The 18,705-nt window shown below is 48.1% G+C and overlaps 1 protein-coding gene across 4 annotated transcripts in view; it reads left to right on the top strand.

Annotated features, from left to right (window-relative positions):
- The window catches only part of arhgap46b (Rho GTPase activating protein 46b), a 208,385-nt gene extending 190,065 nt beyond the window's left edge, over positions 1–18,320 (top strand). For all 4 annotated transcript variants that reach the window (XM_073062090.1, XM_073062089.1, XM_073062091.1 and 1 more), the window contains 3 exons: positions 4,873–4,964; positions 10,417–10,586; positions 13,095–18,320. In XM_073062090.1, coding sequence (XP_072918191.1) covers positions 4,873–4,964; positions 10,417–10,586; positions 13,095–13,289 — 457 coding nt within the window. In that variant the 3' untranslated portion in view covers positions 13,290–18,320. The remainder of the gene's footprint in view (positions 1–4,872; positions 4,965–10,416; positions 10,587–13,094) is intronic.
- The last annotated feature ends 385 nt before the right edge of the window (positions 18,321–18,705 follow it).

Raw genomic sequence — 18,705 nt, 5'->3', positions numbered from 1 at the left:
TGCCATTTCTTTGCCAATTCTCCTAATTTTTCTAAGTCCTTCTGTAGTCTCTCTACTTCCTCAAAACTACTTGCCCTTCCACCTATTTCAGCCAAAGATTGGGCTGAGAGACCCAGAACTGAAACTTTCTTTCACAGAAATGTAATTCTCATCCCCTCCTATCGTAACGTCCAAGCCTGACAGGGATTCTGGGTCTTGAGCGGTGTGTTTAAGGTGGTCACTTTTGGATTAGGATTTTTGAGTTGGTTGTAATGTCTCACAATCAGGTTTATTATCATTGGCAGATGTCATGAAATTTGCTTTGTGATAGCTAAATTGTACAAGACAAAAAAACGATTACTATAAGTTACAAGAAAAAACAAATAAATAGTGTGGAAGAGGAATAGTGAGGAAGTGTTCATGGACCGTTCAGGAAGCTGACGGCGGAGTGGAGAGCACTGTTCCTAAAACATTGAGTCCGGCTCTTCAGGCTGCGGTACCTCATCGGTAATGGTAGCAATGGGAAACTGGAATGTTCCGGATGGTGAGGGACCTCCTGGATTGAGGCACTGCCTTTTGAAGATGCCCACGATGGTGGGGAAGCTTGTGTCCACAGTGGATCTGGCTGAGTCTGCAGCCTCCACACCAGACGGTGATGCGATGAGTCTGAATGCTCTCCACACACCATCGGTAGAAATCTGCATGGAGTCCTTGCCTAATCTCCTCAGAGTCCGATTGAAGCGTAGCTGCTGTCATGTCTTTTTTGTGATTGAGTATTCACTAAATGGAAATGACTGTGTGGGATGCAGGCTCCTCAAACCTGCCCCAGCATTCAGTAAGATCATCGAACAGTCAATAACTAGACCAGCGTCAGTGAGAGGGAAAAGGCATTCTCAATATTTGCGTTGAAACCCTGCATCAGGACAGTTCTTCCCCAAAACAAATGCTATTCAATCCCCTGAATGGATACCAGCATTTGCAATCTCTTTTGTGTTCAGTAAAGTCATGGCTTTCCTATCCAATCCCCATCCCCAGGGTCCAAAGTTCTATCATCTAACCTTTGAATGTATCTTATGTTTGAGCAACTCCTCGTCAGAATTGCAAACACTTAAAACCCTTGGAGTGAAAGGAATTTACCCTTATCTCACTCCCTTGTCCCAAGACCACAGACCAGATGGAAACAATAACCTCTCAACGTCCTCTGCAACTGTTATAGAGGAGAGAGATTTGGGGTGATTTTACCCTCAATACCAACACTTGAAGGATAATTGTAATCTCCTACGCACCTGCCAGCAGTGCCCCAGCAGAACAAAGAGGAGGAAATGTTGGAGCATAAATCGCAAAGATGCAGCAAAGCACAAGAGAATGGAGCTAATTGGAAAGATCTTTAAAAAGCTAGTACAAGCTTTGTATCTGCAGATGCTGGAAATCTGAGCAACACATGTAAAATACTGGAGGAACTCAGCAGGTCAGGCAGCATCTATGGAGGGAAATGAACAGTCAGTGTTTTGGGCCGAGACCCTTCATCAGGACTGGAAAGGAAGGGGGGCGGGGTGGAAGAAGCTGGTAAGCAGGTGATGGGTAAAACCAGGTGAGGGGGAGGGTGGGTAGGGGGTGGATGAACTATGTAGCTGGAAGAGTTGAAGAAGTGGAGGACAGTAGACTATGGAAGAAAGGGGAGGAGGAGAACCAGAGGGATGTGATAGGCACCTGAGGAGAAGGGTGAAAGAGGATCCATAATGGGGAATGGAGGAGGGAGAAATTACCACAGTTTGGAGAAATCGAGATCCATGCCTTGAAGTTGAAGACTACCCAGTCTGTGGTGTTGCTCCTCCAACTTGACTTTGGTCTCATCATGGCTGTCAAGCAAGTCATAACTGGAACTGGTCTCTTCAGTGCAGTGCTCAGTTAATTGAAATTCCTCCTCCTGTTTATTTTTCTTGGGAAGAGAACGGTCTGCACCCTCGACTTCCTTTATGAGTGCAATGAAATTTCCACTCAGGATGTCTAATATTAGCTGTTGGTGACCTGGGACAGGAAGCCAGCAAATGGTTTGAATGTCCCAATGTTAACAATCACAGAGCTGGGAGTGGTATTGCAGTGCTTAGTAAACTTCAAATCAACCTGTGTGTGGTAACGCTTGCAGTGTTGGCAAGCTTCGATCGGTGAAGACACTCAGCTATCTCGCTCCAGCAGTTACAGTGCAGCACCGTCGTCACTGATGTCCTTATCTCCTGTAGGAGCTGCAGAATTTTTTTGTGCCTCCACCATGGCTTGTGGGCCACACTCCTATCCACTCCCAATCAACGCAGCACTGTATGGTTCTCATGGCAAGTGAACTCCCATCACTCCCCATCCCCACACCAACCCTCCGGCCTCAGATCACAATAAATCTCCAACAATTCACGATCTGACCGCTTAGAAATCCCATTGTACAACCTTCTGGTTTTATATCCAAGCTTGCTGGCTTTCCTTTTGCTCACTGTTCCCTCTCAGCTCTGCCTCCCCGGCACTGACCCCGTGCCGCCTCCCCCGGCGCTGACCCCGTGCCGTCTCCCCCGGCGCTGACCCCGTGCCGTCTCCCCCGGCGCTGACCCCGTGCCGTCTCCCCCGGCGCTGACCCCGTGCCGCCTCCCCGGCGCTGACCCCGTGCCGCCTCCCCGGCGCTGACCCCGTGCCGCCTCCCCCGGCGCTGACCCCGTGCCGCCTCCCCGGCGCTGACCCCGTGCCGCCTCCCCGGCGCTGACCCCGTGCCGCCTCCCCGGCGCTGACCCCGTGCCGTCTCCCCGGCGCTGACCCCGTGCCGCCTCCCCGGCGCTGACCCCGTGCCGCCTCCCCGGGGGCCGACCCCGTGCCGTCTCCCCCGACGCTGACCCCGTACCGTCTCCCCGGGGCTGACCCCGTGCCGCCTCCCCCGGGGCTGACCCCGTGCCGCCTCCCCCGGCGCTGGCCCCGTGCCGCCTCCCCCGGGGCTGGCCCCGTGCCGCCTCCCCCGGGGCTGGCCCCGTGCCGCCTCCCCCGGCGCTGACCCCGTGCCGCCTCCCCCGGCGCTGGCCCCGTGCCGCCTCCCCCGGGGCTGGCCCCGTGCCGCCTCCCCCGGCGCTGACCCCGTGCCGCCTCCCCCGGCGCTGGCCCCGTGCCGCCTCCCCCGGGGCTGACCCCGTGCCGCCTCCCCCGGCGCTGACCCCGTGCCGCCTCCCCCGGCGCTGACCCCGTGCCGCCTCCCCCGGCGCTGACCCCGTGCCGCCTCCCCCGGCGCTGACCCCGTGCCGCCTCCCCCGGCGCTGACCCCGTGCCGCCTCCCCGGCGCTGACCCCGTGCCGTCTCCCCCGGCGCTGACCCCGTGCCGCCTCCCCCGGCGCTGACCCCGTGCCGTCTCCCCGGCGCTGACCCCGTGCCGCCTCCCCCGGCGCTGGCCCCGTGCCGCCTCCCCCGGGGCTGGCCCCGTGCCGCCTCCCCCGGGGCTGGCCCCGTGCCGCCTCCCCCGGCGCTGGCCCCGTGCCGCCTCCCCCGGGGCTGGCCCCGTGCCGCCTCCCCCGGCGCTGACCCCGTGCCGCCTCCCCCGGGGCTGGCCCCGTGCCGCCTCCCCCGGGGCTGGCCCCGTGCCGCCTCCCCCGGCGCTGACCCCGTGCCGCCTCCCCCGGGGCTGGCCCCGTGCCGCCTCCCCCGGCGCTGACCCCGTGCCGCCTCCCCCGGGGCTGGCCCCGTGCCGTCTCCCCGGCGCTGACCCCGTGCCGTCTCCCCGGGCGCTGACCCCGTGCCGCCTCCCCCGGCGCTGACCCCGTGCCGCCTCCCCCGGCGCTGACCCCGTGCCGCCCCCCCCCCCCGGCGCTGGCCCCGTGCCGCCCCCCCCCCCGGCGCTGACCCCGTGCCGCCCCCCCCCCCCCCCCGGGGCTGACCCCGTGCCGCCCCCCCCCCCCCCCCCCCCCAGGGCTGACCCCGTGCCGTCTCCCCCGGGGCTGACCCCGTGCCGCCCCCCCCGGCGCTGACCCCGTGCCGTCTCTCTGAAGTTGACACTGTACGATCATTGACTGTATGACATTGACTTTTATATACGTACTGATATGCATGGGTAGTGGTGTGGAGAAATATCTTTATCAAAGGAGCTGTAAGGCACTCCTTCCCTCTGGGTCACCCTTGGGAAAGGTGCTTAGCCCCCCCCCCCCCCCCCCATTCCAGATCAGGGTCATGTGAAGTCATGGGAGCAGGTGGTGGATGGTCATATGTGCAGCCGGTGCATATCACAAGTCCAGGTTATGTGACCACCGACGCCAAGCAGACAATCTCTGAAGGGTTTTGATAATAGCTGGGGTCACCCATCTTGTAAAGACACTGCCCAGAAGAAGGCAATGGCAAACCACTTCTGCAGAAAAATTTGCCAAGACCAATCATGGTCGTGGATAGAGAAAAGAATCAGATGAAAGGCAAATGGAAGACCGTGATCTCTCAGTTCATATGACACAGCAGATAATGATAATGCCGACAAATATGCAGTGGAAAGCTTGTCTTACATACTGTTCATATGGATCAAATCATTACACAGTGCACTGTGGCAGAACAAGGTAAAACAGTAACAAGGCACAAAAACGTGTAAAAGTCCATTGTAAGTAAACAATGAAATGCAAGATCATAACGAGGTAAATTGTGAGGTCAGGAGTCCACTTTATTGTTTGAGATGCCCATTTATAGTTCAAGAGTCTTGTTACAGTGAGACAGAAGCTGCTCTTAAGGCTACTGGTACGTGATTTCATTTTTATATTGTGGAGAATAGCCTTATTTGTTTTTCTTAGTTCTTTGCATGCAGCTCGAATGTTTAATCTCTTACTACGTGGAACATTATTTCAGCACAAATTAAAGTGTACTCTCTCTCTCTATCGCTCTCTCTGTTTGCAGAGTGCCTGGAGATATTGATGAAGTAAATGCACTGAAACTACAGGTTGATCAGTGGAGAATCCCAGACAATCTTGCTGACCCCCACATACCAGGTAAGGGCCTGCGTGTCGTCCACTCAAAAGATAATTCGGAACAGTCTCAAAGGGCTGAGCGGCCTGCTCCTGTGTTGGTGTTTCCAATAATTCCATGGTTTGTAAGTCTGGTAGACTTAAGAGATTCTGCAGCTGCTGGAAGAGTTATTAATGCTGGAGGAACTCAGCAGGTCAGTCAGCATCTATGAAGAATTTTTTTGTATTTTACTTAGAGATGCACTGTAAAACTGACCTTTTGGGCCATGCCACCCGGCAACCCCCTGATTTAATGATAGCCTAATCACAGGACAATTTTGCCTGATCAATTTACCTACCATCCAGTCCATCTGTGGACTGTGGGAGGAAACTGGAGCACCAAGAGGAAACCTACGCGGTCACGGGGAGAACGTACAAACTCCTTAAAGGCAGCGGCAGGAATTGAACCCGGGTCACCTGTACTGTAAAGTGTTGCGCTAACCACTACGCTACCATACGAGCAGTCGACATTTTGGGGCTGGGACCCTTCACCAGGACTGGAAATGTCAACTATTCATTTCCCTTGGCAGATGCTGCCTGACCTGCTTATGTGTGTTCGTCTGGTAGAGCTGTTGCAAGCTGCTCTCTGTAGCTCTTCTCATTACTCCAGTTACAGCCATTCTACTCTCTTTTTAGTCTAAGTTCTAGGCCTCTAAGATTTACCTGCACTGCACTTTCTCTGTAACCATTAACACTTTATTGTCTGCGCTCTTTCAAGCTCTGTTTTCCATAAGCTTGAAAGAGTACAGAGAAAATCTCCAAGGATGTTCCAGGACTGGAGAACCTGTGTTAGAGGGGGGAAGTCTGATAGATCAGAACTTCAATCCCCAGAGTGTCGGAGAATGAGGGGCATTGTTCTAGGCTTTCTCCCCCGAGGTTGGGTGAGTCTAGAACTACATGTCATAGGTGTAGGGTGAAAGGTGAAATACTTATTGGGAGCTTGAGGGGAAACTTCTTCCCCCTTTGGGTGGTGCGAGTGTGGAATGAGCTGCCAGTGGAAGTGGTGGGATGCAGAGTTTCAGAGAAGTTTGAATAAGTACACAGGTGAGGTAGGTATGGAGGGCTATGGACCAGGTGCAGGCAGATGGAACTAAGCAGAAGGTTGCCACAGACTAGATGGACTGAAGGGCCTGTTCCTTTGTTATAGTGCTCTATGACTCTGTTTTCTCTTGTACGACCTCAGTGCACTGTTGTAATGAATGGATTTGTATGAACGGTATGCAAGGCAAGTTTTTCACTGTACCTTGGTATATGTGACAATAATTAACTAGCTTACTTGAGCGTCTACTGAGGAACACTCAAATAATCCAATGGATATTGTCTGAATATTTGATGCACAAGAGCCCTCTTGTGGTGGGTATAGATACTGCATGGTATTGTATGATTAAACTTCCTGATCCATTTGCTCTGATGTAATTCCCTGTGCCTCTCTCCACAAATGCACCCTGAGCTGTTGAGTACTTCCAATATTTGATTTTCACACCTGGTTCCTGCCATGTTTTACCCACTCCATTAGCAAATTGTTAAATGTCTTCGTAACAGCTGTTCAGAGGTTGAATCTCATGCAGAGCAGGACAAGAGGTGAAGATGAATTCGGCGAGATCCGGTGGTTAGTTCACAGGGACAGAAGTGCCTCTGATTATAACAGCCCTGTCGGTTCGCCTGTGTCGTTCAGGAAAGGGATCCTGCTGATCGTATGCGTTTACCTTGTAAAAGTGCTTTACTTGCAAATGCAGGTCCAAAGTTTGAGGCTCGATTTCTTTCAGTCTGAGATTCTGAATACAGACCCGGAGGAGGTTTGTCCCGGGGTCACTACGCTTCTGGAGCTAATATGGCATGCCCACAACTTACTAAATCCAACCTGTACATCTTTGGAATGTGGGAGGAAACTGGAGTATCCGGAGGAAACCCACGTGGCCACAGGAAGAACGTCTAAACTCCTGACAGGCAGCAGCGGGAATTGAACCCTGGTCTTACTGTAAAACTGTGAAGCTGCCGTGCCACCCTCATTGGCAGCTGGCTAACCACTCCCAGTGTGGTCTCTGGTTTCTTAGGAGGGGGAAGGAATTCCTTTCCAGCTTAACGGGGGGGGGGGGGGCATATTGAGAGCAGAGATGGTGATAAGTCGTTCTAAGGTAAGGTAACTCACTCAGCAAGGGCACCAGCTATTTCCCCTCAGCAGTGGCCCAAGAGATTCTGCAGATGCTGGAAATCCAGAGCAGCAACCAAAAAATGCTGGAAGAACTCAGCAGGTCAGGCAGCATCTAGGGAGAGGAATAAATGGTTGACATTTTGAGCTGAGACCTTCATCAAGACTCAGCTCAGGAAAAGCTGCAGAGTAAAGGCAGCATCCATCATTGAGGACCCACACCGCCCAGTTCTCAGTATTACCATCACAGAAGAGGTAAAAGAACCTAAAGATGCACATTCAACATTTTAGGAACAGATTCTTTCCCTCTGCCATCAGATTTCTGACCAGTCCATGAACCCATGAGCACTATCTCACTATTTTTGCTCTTTTTTTAACTATTTATTTAATGTTATAGTTTATTGTAATTCAGAATCGGGTTTATTATCACCGTCATGTGTCGTGAAATTTGGTAACTTAGCAGTAGCAGTTCAATGCAATACATAATATAGAAAAAGAAAATAATAATAAATGAAAAAGTAAATCAATTAGTTATGTATATTGAATAGATTAAAAACTGTGCAAAAAACCCCCCAGAAATAATATATATTTTAAAAAGTGAGGTAGTGTTCATGGGTTCAATGTTCATTCAGGAATCAGGTGGCAGAGGGGAAGAAGCTGTTCCTGAATCGCTGAGTGTGTGCCTTCAGGCTTCTGTACCTCCTACCTGATGATAACAGTGAGAAAAGGGCATGCTCTGGGTGCTGGAGGTCTTTAATAATGGACGCTGCCTTTCTGAGACACCGCTCCTTTAAGATGGCCTGGGTACTTTTTAGGCTAGTGCCCAAGATGGAGCTGACTAGATTTACAACCCTCTGCAGCTTCTTTTGGTCCTGTGCAGAAGCCCCCCCCCCCCCCCCCACCTGCAAACCAGACAGTGATGCAACCTGTCAGAATGCTCTTCACGGTGCGTCTATAGAAGTTCTTGAGTGTATTTGTTGACGTGCCAAATCTCTTCAAACCACTAATGAAGTATAGTATATTTTGTGTATCGCACTGCACTGCTGCCACCAAACAAAAGTTTGCGATATACATCAGCACAGTAGCATAGTGGTTAGTGCAACACTTCATCCTGGGTTCAATTCCTGCCGCTGCCTGTAAAGAGATTGTACATTCTCCCTGTGACCACGTCAGTTTCCTCTGGGTGCTCCGGTTCCTCCCACTCTCCAAAGACGTACTGGTTGGTAGGTTAATTGGTTATTGTAAATTGTCCTGTGACTAAGCTTGGGTTAAATCGGGGGTTGCTGGGCAGCACGGCTTGAAGGGCTGGAAGGGCCTATTCCACGGAGTATCTCAATAAATAATGAACCTGATTCTGATGGATCTCTGCCTGCAATGCAAACTGTTGATTCCTCCCCATAGACGCTGCCTGACCTGCTGAGTTCCTCCAGAATTTTGTGTGTGTGTGTGAGAGAGAGAGAGAGAGAGAGAGAGAGACTCTAGACTATCCTTTACCATCCTAATCATTGATCTTGCAGCAAAACGTTTGTATACACCAGCACATCTGCAGAAAAGTAGAGAGAACGAGAGAGAAGTTTGTCAGCATATGCTTTAACATTGAGTTTATGGATGAAATTAAAGTGGAGGGCTTTGAGGGAGGGAAAAGTTAGTTCCCAAACTTCTTTAATGCCACGTGCCGATGCCATTAAGTCAAGCGGTCCATGGGCCCCAGGTTGGGAATCCCTGTGTTAGATTGATCTTGGAATTGGTTAAAAGGTTGGCACAACATCGTGGGCCAGACGGCCTGCCCTATGCTGTAATGGTCCCTGGTCTGTGTATAAGTAGGTGAGGTGGAGGTACAATGAAAGAATTGCTTGGAGCAGCATCACAAGCACATAGATACTGACAACACACAGAACACAGAGACATTTATGAAAATGATGATGCAAAACAAGACTTAAGTGCAAAAAATAACCCCACGATCAGAGACAAGTCCATCGTAATGCTTCATAGTGTTCCATTGTCATGAGGGGAGGTGCTGTGGGAATGAGCTTCTTCCTTCCTCCCTCCCATCCAGTACCTGTTTTTGTGAAAAGACTCTTCAGGATCAAAATAGTTTTGGCACTCGTAATTCCCCGTCCCAAAGATGTGCGCGTGGTTAGATAAATTGGCTGCCGTATGTTACCCCGGTGTGCAGTTGACTGGTAGTGTCTTGGGGAGAATTGATGGGAATACAAGGGAAAAACTGGATTACCTATTGTAGGATTGGTCTAAATCAGGGGTTTCCAACCTGGGGTCCATGGACCCCTCTGTTAGTAGTAGGGGTCCATATGATAAAAAAGGTTGGGAACCCCTGATCTAAGTGGTTGGCACTGACTCAATGGGCTGAAGGGCTTGGTTTCATGCAATGTCTTTATGACAGTCTAATGAACCATAAAAGATCAAACTAAGTGTATTATCAAAGTATATCTGTTACCATATACTACTTTGAGGATCATGTACTTGCAGGCATTTATAAGGGAAAAAAATACAATTGCATTTTATGAAAAACAATATATAAACGCAAACAATGCAAAAGAAGACAAACTGTACAAATAAAAATAAAACTGAGAACATGAGTTGTAAAGAGTCCTTGACGGTCAGTCTGTAGTCGTAGAATTAATTCAGAGTAATGGTGATTGTGGTTAACCACAGAAATTCAGGAGCCTGATGGTTGAGGGGTAATAACTGTTCCTGAACTTGTGGTGTGGGACCTAAGGTTCCTGTACTTTCTGCCCGATGGTAGTAGTGAGAAGAGGACATGCCCTGTATGGTGGGGGTTCTTGACGATGGATGATACTTTCTTGAGGCAGTGCTCCTTGTAGATGTGCTCAGTGGTGAGGAGGGTTTACCTGTGTGATGGACTGGGCTGTATCGATCACTGTTTGTGCACTTTTCCATTCCTGGGCCTTGGCGTTTCCGTACCAGGCTGTGATGTGACCAGTTGGGATTCTCTCTACTGTACATCCATAGAAGATTGGCAAAGGTTTTGGTGACATGCCAAAACTTTTTTTTTTGGCATTTGGCATTATTTGGTTACATCTGTGTAATTTCTAAGAAGGTGTTGATGCTGTCGTGTGGGCACTTGCATACTGGTCTCACGACAGACCCCTGGTAAGGTAACTTCAAGAAATTTCAACTTTGAGAGAGAACGTAACCAAAATGGTATTTAACAGTAAATGTTCCTTTTCTCGTAGTTCCCGTTCGCCAGCCGGATGGTAAGTGGCCTTTTCTCATTGTGTGTGTTTCTTTTGTCACTCTCCTCTGCAGCCTCCCTGCTCAAGCTGTGGTACCGTGAGCTGGAGGAGCCTCTGATCCCGCAGAAGTTCTACCCACAGTGCGTCAACAACTACGAGAATCCCGAGGCTGCTGTCGCTGTCGTCGCCTCTCTGCCGGAAATAAATCGCCTTGTCCTTGGTTACCTCATCCACTTTCTACAGGTGTGTGTGTAAACCCTCCCAATAACCAGGGCAGAGCTTGCAACTGAAAATCCAAAACATGGGGGTGGGTTCACTGGAATCAATCAACATAGAGAGGCCATTTGCTGATGCATTTCCAAACGGGGGTGGACAGTCAATACCATCTGCTAAGTTTCTTCCAGAAGGGACAATTGCCTTTTATGGTGGGTCTGACTGGGAAGCTGTCTCATAGAGCAAGCCACTGGGTATATTCAAAGCAGAGGTTAAAGGGTTCTTGATTAGTCGGGGCGTCAAAGGTTGCGGGGAGAGGGCAGAAGAATGGGATTGAGAGGTAAAATAAATCAGCCATGATGGAGCAGAATTGATGGGCTGACTGGCCTAATTCTGCTCCTTTGTATTATGGGTTTATTTTATAATGGACCAAATGGCCTGGTTCACGGAGCCAATCACAACAAATAGTCATGTGAAGGGGCAGAGGGAGATCTGATTATTTAAAAGGGAGGGAGGTGTTCACTTTATTTAGATACAGCATGGTGACAGGCCTTTCCTAGCCCAAAAAGGCCGCTCTGCCTCGTTACACCCATGTGACCAATTAACCATATGGTGGAAACCCATACAGTCACGGGCAGAACGTACAAGCTCCTTACAGACAGCGGCGGGAATCGAACCCAGGTCGCTGCCACTGTGATAGTGCTACACTACCATGCTGTTTACTAGACTTTGGAAAGTAAAGATATAGAGGAGTGCCTATATAGAAAGGGGAGGGGCTGTGGCTTCCAAGGCATCCAAATGACCTGAATGAGCAAATTAACCTTTCGTGCAGTTTTTCAACCAGTTCAAACATTTCTTTTTATATTCATTTAAGAGATTTGGGCATCACAGGCTGAGCCAGCGTTTAAGATAAAACACAAGAGCACAGTACAGACCCTTCGGCCTATCATGTTATGCTGAACTTTGAACCTACTAACTCCTCTCCATTTTCCTACTATCCATATGCCTAAGAGTCTTTTAACTGTCCCTGATATATCTGCCTCTACATCTGCTGATGTATTCCACGCACCTACCATTCCCTGCGTGTAAAAAAAAAATACCTCTGACATCTCCCCCCCCCCACTAACTTTCCTCCAATCACCTTAAAATTATGCCCCCCTTGTGTTAGCCATTTTTGCCCTGGAAAAAAGTCTGGCTGTCCAGTCAATCCGTGCCTCTTATTATACATCTCTATCATGTCATCTTTCATCCTCCTTCACTCCAAAAAGAGAAGCCCTCGCTGCTCAACCTCCCTTCAGAAGACACACTCTCTAATCCAGGCAGCATCCTGGTTAATCTCCTCCGTACACTCTGTATATCTTCCACTTCCTTCATGGAATGAAGTGAACAGAACTAAACACAATATTCCAGGTGTGAAATTAGGTGTTTAATTGCCCGTCCCTGACTGACCTTCAGAGGAGAGTGGTGAGTTGTCAAACCACTGGTCAGTCCTTGAGGCATGGGCAATAGGCACAATACCACTAGCGAGGGAGTCCCTCCGTCAGTGACAGATTTCCAAGTCGGGATGGCGTGTGGCTTGGAAGGCAGCTTCCTGGTGGTGGTGTACCCTGTGCTTTCACTGACTTGGCCTTCACAAGTGGTGGAAAGGATGTTTAACATGTTATTTTATACTGCCAGCTGTAAGATATGGGTTTGATTCCTGATGATGTTTGCTGTCTGGGTCTCTCCTTGACAGAGTTCAGAAGGATGAGTTGGGGGGGGGGACGGACCGGAGTAGAGTCTCATTGAAGCCTACTGGATACTGAAAAGCTGGGGAAGAGTGGACGTAGAGAGAATGATTTGAGGGCGAGTCTAGGATCTGAGGGCACGGCATCTGAATAAAACAATGTCCTTTTAGGACAGAGGAACGGAGGGAATCCTTCAGCCAGAGGGTTGTGAATCCAAGTCATTGGATGTACAGTATTTAAGGCAGAGATGAATAGGCTCTTGAGTGGCAGAGGGATTTGGGGTTATGGGGAGAAGGTGGGAGAATGAGGTTGAGAAAAAATAATCAGCCATAATTGAATGGAGGGGCAAACTCGATGGCCGAATGGCCTGATTCTGTTCCTTATCTTACGGACTTGGTACATGTTGGAAGGAAGATTGGTGTACATTCCCTAGAGAACCAGAAGGTGAGCTATCTATCGAGATTTCTGGATGGTGGGTTATTTGGGGTGGCACGGTAGTGTGGTGGCTAGCACAATCGTTTTACAGTGCTGGAGATCACCAAGCAGGGTTGACTTCCTGCCGATGTCTGTGAGGAGTTTAATCATTCTGGCTTTCCTCCCACGTTTCAAAGCCGTACAGGTTAGGGTTAGTGAGTTGTGGCCATGCTGTGTTGATGCCGGAGGAGTGCTGACGCTCCTGTCTGTCCTCAGCACAATCCTCACTGATTTCGTTTGGGGCACATGACGCATTTCACTGCATGTTTCACCGAACACGTGACAAATCAGGCTAACATCACAAGAAGCTGTTACAAACATGTGTCTCTCGCTTCAGATCTTTGCACAGCCAATTAACGTGAGCAAAACCAAGATGGATGTCAACAACCTCGCCATGGTGATGGCCCCAAACTGCTTGCGCTGCCAGTCCGACGACCCGCGAGTTATTTTTGAGAACACGCGGAAGGAGATGTCCTTCATTCGTCTGCTGATCGTCCACCTGGACACCAGCTTCGTCAAAGCTGACCTGTGAGAAGCAGGCAGGACACCGAGAGTAAATCAGCATGCCTGTCAGTGTTGGGCGGTCCCTTCCACGAGTGGTGCATGTGTTTGTTTTTCCCTTCGCTCGTCCTTCCCCTCTCCCTTTAGAATAATTTCCCTCAGTACCAATGGCTGGACAATCATCGTAAGCACAAATATTGCCTCTAATCGCGACCCAGGGCTTGCAGCACAGTCCAATGCCTTAGTGCTGTTGACTCCTGGTTCCAGTTCCCTGAGTACACGATGAAGGTTCGAATCTGGGAAGAGTCTGGGGGTGGAGGAGCACTGTGTCCAAGGTGTTGAACACTGAGTTAATTACCTAAAATCCTAAACTTGAGAACTTTCAGTCCATGTGCAAGTTAATTTATTTCTCCACAGCTCAGAATTTAAAAGGTGCCTTGTTCTTGGAGAAAACCGGACCAAGATTTGGATTGGATTGGAACGGTTCCTTCAAAACTGTAAACAACAGAGGTGTTTCAGTCTTCAGAGGGACAAGGGTGAAACACCACTGCACTTTTGAGGAGGGGTTACGGGGAAGGTGATTAGCGTACATGGGGAGACCACCCTATTTTGACATATAACCAGGAGACAAGAGGGGAGGCTGTGCAAATGTGACAGGTTTGAAAGAAAGAAAAACACTGTTTTAACTGGGATTGTCTCTCTATTTTTAAAAAGTGAGATAAATAAAAGAAACTCAGGATCCCAGATTAAAATCTCAAAATACACGTTTACTTCCACTGGAGAGAAAAGTAGAACGACTGTTACAAACTGTTTCAGATACTGCCTTGTGGGGGGGGATGCTGAATTCTTCCATTAATCTTGATGGAGGATGATAAGTTTCCTCAATTTTAAATCCCTTTGCAAGATCTTAATCTGGGTTTCATGATGGTACAGAATAGGTAGAGAGTGTGTGTGTCTGAGTGTGCGTGAGCATACATTCTTTTTTATTCTATTGATTTGGCCTTGTTTTTTGTCTGATTCAATCCCAACAGGGGTTCCCCTATTTAAAGAGTTTGTTTAATTATGTTGTCAGACCGTTATCAGGTCCTGGTTTTCATCCAGAGCACGAGTCCCTTCCCAGTTGACTGAAAAGTGGTCCTTAAATTAGCAATAGTATTCATTTTCCACAATTCATGCTGGCTATTTAATATTCTGGATTAAATCTTTATCTTCAAAGCACTGGCTGATAATTTCAGTTCATGTTTTTCCTCGTCCTTCTTTTGGAAAGCAGACGAAATACATTGCCTTATTGTCAACAGATGTATTGCTTTAACCTTTCCTTAATAATCGGTCTCAAAACCCACAGGAGACTTCACCCTATATGATTGCAGATCCTGTGTCAAGTACTTTAAGGAAATAAAAACACACTAGGGGGTTGCAAAATATTCTGTGAAAATTGTGAGTCCTTATAGTGACATTCAAATCGTATTTACTAGTTAAGGCAAAAAAAGTACTGGCCCAGTAAACATGGGCATTTGATCTCAGAGGTGAGAGTATCAGTCTTTAAGTTCTTGGAGTTTAATTTTTGTTATTTCATACTGAATTAATTTATATTTTGTAAAACATATATCTTCATTTAGAATCGGTGCTCATAATTTGTTCAAGGATGAGCAAAAATTGCTTGTCTAGGATCTTGAAAGGGACTTTCTGTATAAAGGTTATCACTGCTTTTGGCATTGTGACTTCAAGGAGGTGTGGAAGAAAGCTTTCCCCCCTCATTCTCTCCATCTCTGGGTTAAGGGAATTGGGAGGGGGGTAGCTATGTACAAATAAACCACACACACCTGCGCTGCAGCTGAGTCAAGTTTTGAGAAAAGGCAAGCGTTTTTATCCCATGGGGGTTATGACCACTTCTAGAGTCTGTTCTTTCTCCCCACTTCCTCCATTACAGCTGCTGAACTAAATTTATTTTGTAGCATTTTTGCCCGTGTGAGGTTGTTAATGTGAGGGAAGCTTTGGGAGGGTGGGGGAAGAGGTCAGGATAAAGGCTGGAGGCTTCCTCTGTTGGCTGTCACTGTTTTCTTCTTATTTACACAGTTTGGCAGTGCTTTGAAAGTAATGTGCAAACCTCTTCAGAGAATGCAACTCTTGAACTGAGCTGCTGATTGGTGTGAGATTAAACACAACATTTCATTTAAGACAAATCTGTTGTGAGAGTTTCTGATTACCCTCCCTTATAAACGAGGAAAAGGGATCTGTTTCTCTCCAGTATTTGAAAAGGGCAAATTAAATACAAACTCTTTCTGCTCCTCGTTAGCTGCTTGTACAGAATGACTTTAATTCAGTTATCTTTGCTGTGGCTTGGCCTTTTGGCAGCTGATTAAATTTTATGGTTAGGAAGTGGTTTCTTGCTGGATTGTCTGCACCCAATGTCTAGACATGTGCCAATGAACTCCCCTTCCCTCTACTTGTGCTACAAGGTGTGGAGTGTTAACATGGCTGCAATTCTGTTCTGATTCCAAGGCAGCGCTCTCTAAATTCGAACATTAAAGCTCTTCAAAATAGTTCACACGTGAGATTAATCACGTGAGTTCACGTGTGAACTATTTTGAAGAGCTATAATGTTGCATTGCTTTTACTGAATTCACAAATCATCCATGTTGAAAATATTTAAAAGTTAGATGGAACGTTTCCCTGTACACTGCAAACTTTCTTTTTCCTCTTTGGATCTGCTGTCTAAAGGAGATGAAAGGAATGTGAGATGGCTTCTGTACTTCGGGTTGGAATCGGGGACTTCCCTGGAAGTGTATTCAGTCACTTGACTGCAGGGGGGGTAGGGGGGTGATACTTTGTTCTGTTGCCTTCCATTGCTAGGTTGGGATATTCAGTGTGGGGCTCTCGGTTCCTGTTCAGATTCCCTGGCGCGATCAGCTCCTGCAGGAGGGTATGGTTCTGCAGCGGCTTTGAGGAAGTGGTGAGAGGGGGCAGTTCCCATTCCAAAGATGGTTCTTCCAACCATTACCTCACTGCCTGGCTTTCCTGATGTGTATGACTCCTTTCTCTTCCTGGTCATCGTTTTTACACAGGTGACACGAGTCCCCCCCCCAATTTTGCTTTGCCTAAGACCCTGAGCTCGATGTAAATGAAGCCCAAAGAACAGGGACAACTTGGGTCTGACCATTTCTTGTATATTATACTGAAGAAAAGATGGGCTTGACTTCTAGGTTTGATCCTCAGTCAACAGACTAGCCTGGTGAAACACCGAGTCTTTAATCTGGACAAACCCTCTCTGCCTTTCTCCACCCACCATTGAATCTGCAAAGTCTTTTAACTCTTCCCTGCCCATACCCCATTCTCCCTCCTGGATTCTCACTGTGTCCAAGGTGAATACTCGCCTTGGCAGCAGTCCAACCGGTGGTGGCAACTGGCCCCAAGGAGCCCCTGTCTGTAAAAATGTAAAAGAGGATCAAAACCAAATAGATATTTTTACCCACACTGCAGCTTGCTTTGTGTATTTTCCACTGATATTTATATTGCAAATGCATTACTGTCCAAAATGTACTTTACAACATCCCACATCGCAGTGATCCTTTTAATCCTTTGTAAAACCTCATGGCTAGTCTTGTTATCAGAAGGGAGGTATTTTCATCTCCTCCTGTGCAACCTCTAGCTTTATCTAGTTGCAGTTTGCCTTCCCCTGCCAGAGGAATGCTGCCCTTTTCAGGGTCAGCTGGTGACCGAGGCTGCTGTTCCTCCAGTTCTCCCGCTGTTCAAGCTGCAGGTCTGGTTGGTGACCTCCCCCACCCGTCACCAGCCCTGGATGCCCCGTGTCCTGAGAAGACTTCCTCAAATTTGTTCTCCATACTCGGTGAAAAGATGGCCCCGTGGTTATCTCGTATCATGGGCTACAATAGCTTATCTGAGCCGACAGAGCCACCCGACTCTGTAGCAACGGCAAGCAGGAGTTGTAGTTCCCCTGGGCTCTTGAGAGCAGCAACGCGAACCTTCCCACCCGTGCATCCTCTGCACCGGTCCCTGGCACGGTCACACTCTCGCACGGGCATGAAGTTTGTTTCAGACTGGATGTGGTACCCCAAAGCCTTGGAGGCTATCAAGCTCCTCATCCAATCTAGGCCAATCGAAAAGTTGCATAAGAAGTTAACGTCCTCAAAGAAACAATACCCCTGTAGCAGGGGAAGGGAAAGGGTCTCAACCTAACTTATGTCCATTGAAAAGGCCCATTTATGGGAACTAAACGGAGTTTATTAACCAGCCAGTGTCGTAGTGCCTTGCAGGGGTGAGGAAGGTTCTTATTTGCTCTTTCAGTTATTTTTTTTCCTGTCCTCTTTGGTTGCCACTTGCATAGTTAGAATTATGACTGAATAATCTGTCTGTGTTGCGGAGTTACCATTGACGATACATTAACAGGAATTTGTATCAATGTTTTGGGCCCATGAGCACCATACAGCACAATTTCAGCTCTTTTTTTTTGTAAATAGATTTTTGTTGGCATCTGAGCATATTGATAAAATACTAAGGAATACTTAGTGATAGGAACATCTGCAAAAATGGAAACAAGGTGCAAAGATGCCAGCACCTTCACAAAGTTAAACCTCAGAATATCAAGGTAACGAGAAAACAGATGCAATATCCTGGTTTTTCCTCATTTCCCAGGAATTTACTAAAGTGACATTTATACAGGTTGAAGAGACGTTTCAAAAGCTCTAAGCTCAAAATAATTGGGGAAGGGACTTACCACAGTGTGTTGAATGGAGTAAACCTTAATGAAAGCAGAACCAAATATATAACCACTTTTGATTGTGCTCTTTTTTTTGTACATGGTTTCTGAACTGTTTTAAATAAGCATTAGCATTACTGTGCAAAATGTGTTGTAAACTTCCCTGTAAACGTTGCTGTTTGTTCTATTTTTAATGGGTTTGTTGCACTTAGCCTCGCCCTTTATACTGTGATATGTTAAAGCTTTTTGGACAGGTTGTATAAAAGCAGAATATTTTTTTGTGTACACTGGATGTTTCTTTGCGAAGAGAACTGTAAATAAAAGCTGCAAGATTCTGACATACAATGGTCTCAAGCTCTTGTGGTTCATTTTGTTTAAGGTTTGCTCTTGGGTACCTAATCTCACAGTGGGAGCCGTGGGTGAAATGCCCAAGAGTGGAAAAGGCTAAGTGTTGGATGCAGCCCAGTCTTACTTCCATTATGCCACTGGCATTTAGGGCAGCGGCGAAGGCCCTGGCAGTGTTCCGGGCTTCCTTCATGCTAGCAGTTTCCTCTCGGTTTTCACCTTTGTCAGTCATGTCATTTCCAGCTGGAGACTCGGGGACACCATCACGCTCAGGTTTATAAGGATTCCTCATTGCTGTTTGCATAACAATTTTGTTTTACTAGTCAGGCTTGTTAGCCCTGAGCTGAACCCCCAAATCTGGAGGAGCAGTGGACCACTCGTAGTC

This window comes from Hemitrygon akajei, chromosome 11, assembly GCF_048418815.1.
Source record: "Hemitrygon akajei chromosome 11, sHemAka1.3, whole genome shotgun sequence".
Lineage (NCBI taxonomy): Eukaryota > Metazoa > Chordata > Chondrichthyes > Myliobatiformes > Dasyatidae > Hemitrygon > Hemitrygon akajei.
The sequence above is the reverse complement of the archived record's forward strand: the minus strand, read 5'-3'. Positions and strand labels throughout refer to the sequence as shown.